The sequence below is a fragment of the Python bivittatus genome, unplaced genomic scaffold (genome assembly GCF_059951505.1).
Source record: "Python bivittatus isolate LINGU-HERP-01145 unplaced genomic scaffold, Pbiv_v1 ctg000610_np1212, whole genome shotgun sequence".
NCBI classification, from domain to species: domain Eukaryota; kingdom Metazoa; phylum Chordata; class Lepidosauria; order Squamata; family Pythonidae; genus Python; species Python bivittatus.
Window position 1 is genome coordinate 965,945 of NW_028277088.1, and position 10,784 is coordinate 976,728.

Genomic DNA, 10,784 nt, shown 5'->3' on the forward strand with positions numbered 1-10,784 from the left:
TATTTGAACGGGAGCGCTGCAATTAATGTTCCGTTTCCTTTTCCATTGGTTTGCACGATATTGACTGGGAGGGAAGTGTAGTTACTTAAGACTCTTAAGGGCCCAGAGGCTGTTCTGAGCTAAAAGCAACTCCTCCTGAAATTTTGGAATTAAGTAGGCAGTGTTTCTCAACCTTGGCCACTTGAAGATGGGCGGACTTCAACTCCCAGAATTCCCCAGCCAGCATAGCCCATCTTCAAGTCCGCCCATCTTCAAGTGGCCAAGGTTGAGAAACACTGGTCTCGCCTCTGGTCCTGGGATTTCATAATGGTCTCCTCTCCGAGGAGCAACCTGTTCTGACTCTGCTTAGCCTTTTGCAATCAGCCCAGGTGGGTTAGGTGCTGCTGCCTGCTAGAGCAAAAAATATAATTGCCCTCAATTCGAACTCAGCTCCTGGTACCTTCCTGTCCACGTGGTCTCCTGGCAGCAACCCAGAAGAGCTTTGTGGCTGCTTTCTTCCCCGCCTAGAGCCCTGGGACCCACTGATGGTCCCTCATCCAAATTACTAACCCGCTCTGACCCTGCTTAGTTCCAGCGTCCGCTAAGGACAGCTTGGGGCTTCAACCTCCCCCAAGTCTTTCCTCCCCTCCACCCCCATATCCAGCAGTGAGGGCATGGGGGCTTCGCCCCAAAAGAGCCCCCCATTCTCTTCTCCCAAGCGACACACGCGTGCACACGCACACAGAAGCACAACTCCACTCTCCAGCAAAGTGACAGAGACGGGAACCGCTAGCGTGGAACCTTTACAAAAGCCTGGGAGCAAGATTTAGAACGCTTGGCTTGCAAATCATTTTTTTTTAGACTTGATCCTTTTGGAGCACGGCCTGCGGGCCTTTTGGCGAAGCGCTCTGTGCCCGTCCAAAGAAAGGGCATGGATGGCTCTCTGGTTCGCAAGCAGCTTTGCTTCTGGGATTTTCACAGGGGACGGGGAGAGCCATTTCATACAAGGGTTCCCCAAACCTTAAGAAAGCCGAAACCGATGCAAGAAACAGCCAGTCAGAGGGAGTCTTAGTCATAATAAGAGCTTGGTTCAGGTTTAATCTTTTGTGCAAAGCCCACCAACTGTGGGAGATGGAGATTGGACGGAACTAACTCAGCGTTGGCCTGATTGTAGTACGTGGAGGGGAGACCACCAGGAATCCCATGGGGGATTTCAGAACCACTGACTATAGTCTCTGAAACTCCTTGAAAACTGGTGAGGTGCCAGAAGACTGCAGAAGAGCAAACCTGATTGCAAGGCCTGTCTACCGGCTGCACTCGACTGATTCCCTTTCCCCTCAAAACAGCGATCCAGTCTCTGAACGTCAGGGGCTGGGTCTGCAAACCAAACGTTAGCAAAGAAGGAAATGAGGAAAGAGGCCCGGCTATGTTCCCTTCTGCCGTTCTGGTTCTCCCCTTGGTCGCCCTTCCTATTTTCCCACATCGAAGCTGCAGTAAATCTTGTTAGAGCAGCAAATAATAAAGCACACTGAAGCTGCAAATAAGCAGATCGCGCAAGGGCAGCCGTTTGGTCTTGAACGGGGCTGATGAATGGTGCCGGCTGAGCCCGGCCAATAAATTAGGGCTACCGGATTCAGACTGCAAAAAACAGGCCACCCCTGGGGGCAGCAGAGAGACAGCATTGCTCTTCGCTGCCACCAAGGGACTGTCCGGATTTGTGCAACTCCGATCATCACCCCCTTGGGAATTTCACTCCAGACCATTTTCCCACTGAAATAAATTCCAAAAGCAATGACTTGTTCATCGCACTAATTAAGAACTAACGAGACAAAATGTAGAATTCTTGCCTGGCGCTAAAACCAACCGCCACTAGAATGGCCTGGGCAAAAGGTTTGTGTCTGTGCAAAAGAAACGAACTCTGCTGTTTGCGTGCTATTCCGCTGAGGGCCTGCAGCCAGATTTAGGGGAGCTGTGACTTCACATGGTTTATGTGCCCCCACCCCTCCCGCCAAGGCTCTTCTACCCCCCCCCCCATTCTTTGCAGAGTTTTAAACAGAAAACCCTCACCCACGAACTGAAAGCTGTTCAGATGATCTCTTGCGCGCCTCTCCTTCAGCTTGGGGTCTTAAGAAGAAGTCAAACAGCATTTAATTAAACTCTACCTGTAGCTTACCTCACTGAATGTTTGCCCGGTGCCTTATTTAAAAACACACCACAGGGACACCTTTTAAAGAGTCAAAGGGGAATTGGCGATACCAGTCTGGGGAATGCCGCACGAAATCCAGCCCCAGGCAGAAGGCCGTGTGTCGCAAGAAGGCGCAACTTGTCGGCTTCTGCAGCAATTCCATCTCCCACCTCTGTTTGCACGCAGGGACCAGTCTCTGCTGGTCTGGAGCTTTTAAACCATCACCTGGTTATTCTTTTCTTTGCGGGACTTGGCCAGAACAAAAATCTTCATTTATTAACCGAGTCCTGCCCGCAGCAGCTCGTCCTTCAGAACTGTCCAGCTATGATAACTCCCAGCCACGTGCCCTCTGAAAAGAAGGGGGGTCACAGTCGAGCACCTCCAAAGGCGCCAGACCTCTTTTTAAAGAGGACCCCTTCCAGCCTTATCAAAAAGTACCCAGGATCAAACCTCCGATCTCCGGCAACCGGTGCCTCTTTCGTTGCAGCAAGCCACAGCTCTGAAAACAAATGCACAGAGGCTGCATTGTGAACCGGACCTGCGTTTGCCCAGTTATCTCTGTTTTGGGGATCTGCTCAGCGGCACAAACTAATCACACGAGCTGCATTTGTGCCACGGGCAAGACGAAAGTGGGGTGGGTTCACTGATGGTTCGGTGTGCCGTGCAAACGCAGCAGCTCTGTTGCCCCGTTGCTAAAACTCTTCCTGGAGAGCCTTCGGGAAGAGTCCACCAGCCCATTAATTTTTTACCAGCACAAAATGGCGAGCTCAGAGCAGCTGAGGCCTCCGTGCCTCTCCCGCCAGGCACGTTTTTCATCAGTGCCAAAATGCACTGGCTGATGCACCCTTGCTCCGCCATGCCCCAGTACAGACTGGCACAACCCTCTCATTGGGCTAGCCCTGCTCCATGGTGTTCGAGACCCTTGTGCCGAATATTCATCACGCCTGGAACATAAGACAGACTATTTCTTTAAAGCAGTGTTTCTCAACCTTGGCAACTTCAAGGTGGGTGGACTTCAACTCCCAGAATTCCCCAGCCAGCTATGCTATGCTGGCTGGAGAATTCTGGGAGTTGAAGTCCACCCACCTTGAAGTAGCCAAGGTTGAGAAACACTGGACTAGATGATTGTGAACTCCCACAATTCCCCAGATAACCAGGGGGGTTTCAACTATTTTACCCCCACGGAGAGGCAGGCTGGCATAGTGGGAAAAGCAGGATAAGGAACATCAAGATTCATCTCCCCATAGCAGATGACCTCAGGGGATCCACCAGATTTTTCTGTGGCGAAGACGATTCACAGATGTGAGGAGAACCCTATACAGCTAGTCCTCGTTTAGCAACCGCCTTGCTTAGCAATTTTTTGCAATTACCACAGCGATGAAAAGCTAATTTTGCAACCAGTCCTCGCATATACAACCGCCGCAGGTCTGTAAAGCCAAGGAAAGCTGAAGGAAGATTGTAAGCACAGTCGCAGTTTCTCTTAGCGACTGCTTCACTTAACAACCAGGTTGCTGGTCCCGATTGGGGTCGCTAAACAAAGACCACCTTTTTCCTGGCTCTGTGCTCTTGGGGGGAAAGGCAAGACAAGGAATCTCATAAATTAAGGGTTGGGAGCGGCTTCCGTCTTGTGCCAACCTCAAGTTGGCGCCTTCTGATTCCTTTGCTGCCAGCTAGAGGTCTTTTGGGCTATTACAGCCCTGATTTGGGAGCTCTACATGTTGGGGAAGATGGGTCTAGCAGGACCCCCGTTTCCATGCTTTCTTTCTCAATGGAAGAGTTCGCCCACTGCACTAAAGCAGTGTTTCTCAAGCTAGGCCACTTCGAGATGTGCGGACTTCAACTCCCAGAATTCCCCAGCCAGCCAAGCTGGCTGGGGAATTCTGGGAGTTGAAGTCTGCACATCTCGAAGTGGCCTGGGTTGAGAAACATTGCCCTAAAGCAAAGAAATTGTATGGACCAGGGAAGGCATCTTGGGGGTCAGAGCTGGCCAATGTCTCTCTTTGGCTATGCCATGCCATAGGCTAAGCCCCGGTGAGCTTAACAAGAGTGTAACAGCAAATGACAACCAGAAATGGTCACCTTACACCTTCAAATGTGGTTGAACTATAACTCCCAGCATCCTTAGGTAGTCTGACAAGGGGGAGGGATGAGATCCAACACCCGGCCAGGGGTGCCAAGTGATCATAGGCGTCCAGGAGAAGCCACGATGTCGCTTCAGGCGTCATGATGTCACCACTCACCCTCCCTCCCTCCCTCCCTCCCTCCCTCCCTCCCATAGCCAAAGCTTATTTCTTCTTTTTCCTATAATCAGTTGGATTATTTGTCCGGTGGCTCAAGGAAAGAGGTACCTCTCAGGGGAGATTTGCAGCTTCAGGAGGCGCTTCTTTTGAAGTCCTGTGCGAGCACCTAGCTGACTTTGGCGGATCTCCAAAAGCTCAGCAAGGTTGGCCCTGATTATTACCTGGATGGGGGACCACTAGGAAATCTCAAAAAGGTTGGCTAGGCTGAGAATCTGAAAAGTACCCCAGAAGGAAGTGGAAAACCTCTTCCGTGTTATGGCCAAGAAAAGAACAGGGATGTGTCCCTGAAGACCCCAGAGGCCTAGCTCGACTCAAGGGAAACTGGACCTTTACTCTTCTGCGTGAATGCCGGCCACAGCCCCGCGTGCCCCGTGGGGGACTCTCGGCAGCCACCTGGCCGCCCACGGCTGGAGCCAGCCGGGTGGCAAATTCAGCTGGAAAACGCGGGACATTCACGTTAATTCCCGAGTCTTGATGGGAACAGCACTTCCAGACAATTAAAAAATTCAAAACGAGAACTGCATTTTCAAACAGCAAAAAATAAAGGAGACAATATAAACCCAGGATTATCCCCACGAATAATTACAGCTGTGAAAAATCAACTCCAACTCACCATTATTTCCCCACGCCTAACTGGCCTCTTAGTTTCTGTTCAGCCCGCCAGCCACCTCTTTCCACTCAGCCACGGCAGAAACTGACAAGCTTTCGCACCTCACGCTAAGCCATGGTTAAACCAGTTTGTCAAATAAATTATCATTAGGTGGGATCGCACAACACAAGCCCAAACCGAACAACCGGCATTAATATAATGTGCGCATCAAACCGTAATGTGGTTTGCTGGTTTGTGGTTTAGCATACTACGTGTATCTTGAGTTGCACCCACTGTTTATGGCTTAGTGTGATGTGTGAGCCCAGCCAATCATGGTTTATTCATTAAGCCCTAAGGAAGCAAACTATGGCTTGCCACAATATGGGAACCCAGTCTCTTCTTTCTCACTTACGTCACTCCATGCATTCTCGTGGCCTCCAGATGCCCCCATTAGCCTTAGCCAGTGTGGCCAACAGCAAGGGATTATGGGAGTGGTAGTCCCCCTTGGGGATTTTTTTTAATGACAGGAATGTCAGCAGGGTAGGGTCACAGAAGTCAAGATGGCAGCCAGAATGGTGTAATCAAAGTTCACTCATACCATAACAGCCACCGTCTTGACTTTTTTAACCATACCTTGATGACCCCCCCCAATGATGAAATTGTATAAATAAAATAAAATAGTCTAAAAGATTTTTTAAGGGTTTTTTTGGTCATGCCTTTATTATTTTTATAAGTAACTCAAGGCGGCGAACATCCCTCACACTCCTTCCTCCTCCTATTTTCCCCACAACAACAGCCCTGTGAGGTGGGTTGGGCTGAGAGAGAGGGACTGGCCCAAAGTCGCCCAGCCGGCTTTCGTGACATTTGGAACCCCAGGGGAGCCCTCTCGGTGGCATCGTGTCATTCCTCATTCATCCTTCAAGATCCCGACCTTCCTTTGCTTTGGGACAAGCCAGGACACGGCAGCCGGAGCCGGACTGCGGAAAGCCGGACCAGCGCCCGATGACCCCGAAGCGTCCGTTCTCTGCATCCAGCGGTCATCAGGAACTGATTGGTGAAGTGGGACTGGGGCGCATCAGTGACGGACACCTCGTCATCAGATGGCTGAGACCCTAACGCGCGAAGACCTCAAAGCCGGGGCTTCAAGAGAGCGGCCCCCCACCCAATCACAGCCCCCCATTCTTTACATGCATGGCCCCATCTTAATTTTTTTTGGCTCCCTCCCTGCTGAAACAGCATCGTGTTTCAGACCGCCGTGGTGAGTGCCAGGCAAAGTTTGGTGCGCGAGGGCCCCTTTAAACATGCAAATGACCTCCCTTTTACCCGCTGGGCCTGATTGGCTGAGCTGCTCTGCGGGCACAGCATGGTCTCAGACAGTCCAACTGCTCAGGGAAGGGAAAGTGAAAGCCGCTGGGCGAAAGCTGTCAACCAGTTGGGCGTCGAAAAGTCACACCAGCCCTAGAGGGAAGCACAGCTTGTGGAAGAGGAAGGCAGGCTACGGACAAGGAGAAACCAAGAATGCAAAGGGGAGGGAGACAACTCTGGAGAAACCCAACCGTTGGATTCACACGACCAAGCCATAAAATGCAAGCCAGAGAGGCTGGCTATATCCTTCCTTCTAAGCCATAACGTCTGGGCTTAGTGGGCAACATCTTTCCAGCATAGGCACCTAGGAGTTGCCTCGAGGGTGTCATTTGCACAATGATGCACGTGATGTGACTTGCTCCCCCACGGACACCCGAGCTCCTTCTGGATCTCCAGGCCCAGCCTCTTTGGAAAAGGTCCTATCGCTTCTCACGCCCCCCAAGGAGACCGGCTTCCTTTCTCCAGCACTGGCTTCCAGACTGCTGGCATTTTCAGGTCTACGTTAGCCTTCCGCAACCCGATGCCCCCCAGATGCGCTGGGACTGTGACATCCCTTGAGCCAAGGCGAGCGTGTCTGATCTAATCCACCATCCCGCGCTCGCCCAGGGCATCCAGAAGCCTCTCGGAGGCTCACGGGCAGATCAGGCCCAACCCCGGCGCTCGGCAATAATTCAGATTTCAGAACTCAAGCAGCACTCAACCAGCTCGCACGGGAAAGGCAGGATTCAGACTGAGTAGATCAGCTCAGGACTTCGTTCTCTCTCTCTCCCTAAATATGTCCCAAGATTTAAATCCCAAATTTCCATCTCTCACCCTTTCATTGTAATGGACTACTTGCACGTGGGAGGGCACTGGGGCTATTACTTATGGCCAGCTTTTGATGATATTCAGGGAAATTTATTTTAGCTATCCCATAGAGTAGTTGTAAATGTGCCCCGTTTTTCCTGGAATTGGAATTATTGGAAACTACCAGGAGGAGAAGGAATGGGGTGAATACAAACATGGAAAGAGAGGCAGAAATTAATCGGGGGGGGGGGCAGCTGTAAAATCAGGGCTGTTTTTAAAGGCTCCTGTTCATCTTCCCATCAGGTCTTCCTCATTCCCCCTGACCTTTCTTGGGTGCAATTGAGAAATTAAATGCTGACATTTTTGGAAATTGGAAATGCCTTTTCTTGCATCTCCCTAGCTCTGTCTTTTTGGCCTATGTCTGCCTTTTTCCTGTCTTGCCTAATTATTCCAGAGCGTGACAAAAAGAAAGAATTGGGGAATGAACCTATTTTTTCAATTACTCTATGTGCCTTCCAAAATACTTAGTCTGCTGAAAGGACTAAGTAAGCTCCATGTCCGTTGTGTTCACCACAGCCCAGCAAGGTAGGCCATTTCAATCCCAGCTGATTCATCGAGATCCTGGCTGGATCAGGACGTATAAATCAGAGCGTAAAGGATCCACCTCCTACTGTTTCTTCCTTCTCACTCCTGGCCCTTTTTCTCATGAGTCTGCAGGAGGGCTTCACCTGCATCTCATGGTCTTCCCCTCCTTTGCGCGTACCACGCCTCCTGCCAATAACCTATTTCTCGTCTCACGTGATCCTCCTGCCCGTTGCACCACCGCAGTTCCACCGAGAGAGAGGGAGCTTCAGACAGAGGGCACGGGTCAGCGCCATCCACCTCCCTGCAGAGTTATTCCCATTTTTCGTGCTCAACGGATTTTTGGCGCAAAGACCAACGACCAAGGAAGCCACAGAGAAACACAATACAGTGGGAAAAACGGGGCACTCCCAAGATAAAACTGTTGTCTGAAAGGAACAGTATCTGCAGGAGTAACCTTGGGCCTTCCTTTTCTTGAAGAGAGAAGGATTAAATAGCCTGTTAAAAACAGCCATTAAAATGATCTTTTTAATGCTGCCTGTAAGGAAGAGTATCTAGGCTGACTCTTTCCTGTGGAGTCCTCGGGGTTCTCTGAGCTTGGCTGTTTTCTTGCAAACATTTCGTTACCCGGCTGGGTAACATCGTCAGTGGTAGAACAGAGTGGGGTTTGCTCTCTGTTAGTTGGGGAAGATTAACCAGCCTTGACCCAGATCCAGATCTGGTAGGTTGAAAGCAGGATTAAGTGATGGCCAATGGCAAGTGATGGCTAACCTGGACAGCCCAGCCTTATGCAGATTTACCTGGAGGTAACCCTCACCAAATTCTGTGAGGCTTACCTCCAAGGTAAACCTGCTCAGGGTGACAGATTGGTGCCCTTAAAGTGGGGCTGATGGCTGAGAAAGGTAAATTGAATCAGGTGACAAAGGCTTTGTGTTCTCAACCGTATGTGTGTGCGTGTGCGTGCGTGTGTGTGTGTATGACATTGGTTATACAGATTTCTTTCTTTCTCTCTGATTTCTCCCCACCACCACCAGCAGCAGCCTTGGAATTCTGGCTTTCGGGTGCAAACACAGCACCAAGAGATAGTCTGCATTTGCTAGTCAACCCAAGGAGTCAAAGAGGAGAAGCTCCAGCTTCGGGGGGGGGGGGGCAGGGGGGCAGGGAGAGCCATAACTCCTAGGCAGCTCTGCTAATTGACCGCCAATGGGAGTGAGACCCAGCATTTCTCACATGGCTGCATCAATACATAAAAATGTAGAAATTGACTGGCGGCGGGGGGCGGGGAGAGAAAATGCCAACCAATTAGAGGGTGAGGCTTGGCAGAGACATCACTGAATCCTATCTGGGGATCAGGGAGATCATGGTCAAGTTCCTTCGTGGATACAACCAGCGTTAAATTGCAGAGAAAACAAATGAGCATTGTCTCCTAAAAAGACTAAAAAAAAAAAAAAAGATACAGAATTTCAAAGTTTCAGCTGGGAATCTGTTTTAGCCCAAGGATCAGTCCTAGAGAGAGGCAGAATTATGCCAATGGGCCTCCCTCAGCCTCCTTACCTTGGTGTAAAGGAAAAATAGGTGTGTCTTGGCATGTTTACCTCGCTATCCTCTGTATCCTCCGTATCCTCTGTATCCTCCGCGTTTACATCCTCAGGCTAGGCTACCAGGCCGGGAAAAAGGATGCTCCCCTATATTTACTTTGCACGCGGTGGGGGGAGCGTTGGGGCTGCTCCCTCCTCCACGGCTTGTCTCTTCAAGCACAGACACTGCTCCCTCCCCCCCAAGGCATCAAAGATGGGGAGACCTTCAGGGGTGCAGCCAAGCCTTTCTCTGGGAGGGGGGAACCTTACGGTGCTCAAGCGGCTGATGGCGACTTAGGGAAGAAGAGGCTCATCCTGGAAGGGGGGGGGAGAAAGGTCCCTGGGGCTGGAATGGTGGGGGGCAACTGAGCTTCTGGGCTTCGGTTCCGAATTGCACTGTGTCCCTCTGCCCTGCCTTGCCCTGGCCCGGGGCCCAGGATCTGCTCCCCCCGCCTGAGGGAGAGGGGCTCAGCCCCAGAGCCGCTGCCCTCCTGCCCGCTGACCTTGGGGAGAGGCCAGGCTGCCCCCGGCACCCCCGGGCACCCTCCCCGCCCAAGGGCAGGCCCAGCCGGGCGCTGGGCAAGGCTGCCCCCCGCGGGCAGAACTTCCCGGCCAACCTCGGGGCGAGAAGACCCCCGTTCCCTGGCTCGCGGCCCTCACCTTGCGGGTGGCCGGCAGGGCCTGCCCGCCGCTCCGCCATCCTCCGTGCCCGCGACGGGGGCGCGGGAGGGGCTTCCTGCCTGCCCAGCACCGGCCCCGGCCCCGGCCCCGGCAGCGGAGCCAGCGGCGTTCCCGCCGCGCCCCTCCGCCTCTGCCCCGCCGGCGGGCGGCGGGCAGGGCGTCCGGGCGCGGGGCGCTCGCGGTCCCGGCCTGCGGCGGGCGGCGGGGGACTCACCTGCCTGCGGCGCCTCCGGGGCGTTGCGGGCTGCCGCCTCCCAGGGCATGGCGGGGCATCCAGGGCGCCGCCGGAGGCGTGTCCGGGCGGGGGCGGCGGCGGCGGCGGCGGCGGCGGCGGACCCGAAGCCGGCTGGCCGGAGGGCGACGGTGCGCGCGGGCGGCCGCCTCGGTCCGGGGGCTCCGCAGCCGGCGGGCGGGGGGCGAGCGAGGCGACGGAGCCTGCGCGCTGCAAGGCGGGCGGGCTGCGCGGGGGGCGGCGGCCGGGGCGGGCCGGGCCGGGCCGGGCCGGGCCAGGCAGTGCTGCTGGCGCTGCTGCTGCCGCTGCCGCTGGCGCTGCGGGGCTGGGATGCGGCGGCCGCTGCCGGAGCGCTCCGTCATCCCGGGTGATGTCAGCGGCGGCGGCGGCGCCTCGCCCCCCCCGAGAAAAAGGGGGGGCGTGTGCCAGGCACTGCGGAGAGCGGGCAGGCGGGCGGGGGGGGCGGTGGCTGCTCCTGCTGGACCATTGCATCAGCCCGGCGGCGCAG

At 53.8% G+C, this 10,784-nt stretch overlaps 1 protein-coding gene across 1 annotated transcript in view; it reads right to left on the reverse strand.

The window, feature by feature from the left end:
• Positions 1-10,516, reverse strand: part of LOC103065816 (uncharacterized) — a 34,475-nt gene extending 23,959 nt beyond the window's left edge. Inside the window, exon 1 of the mRNA XM_088150510.1 lies at positions 10,259-10,516. Coding sequence (XP_088006636.1) covers positions 10,259-10,307 — 49 coding nt within the window. The 5' untranslated portion in view covers positions 10,308-10,516. The remainder of the gene's footprint in view (positions 1-10,258) is intronic.
• Between the last annotated feature and the right edge of the window lie 268 nt (positions 10,517-10,784).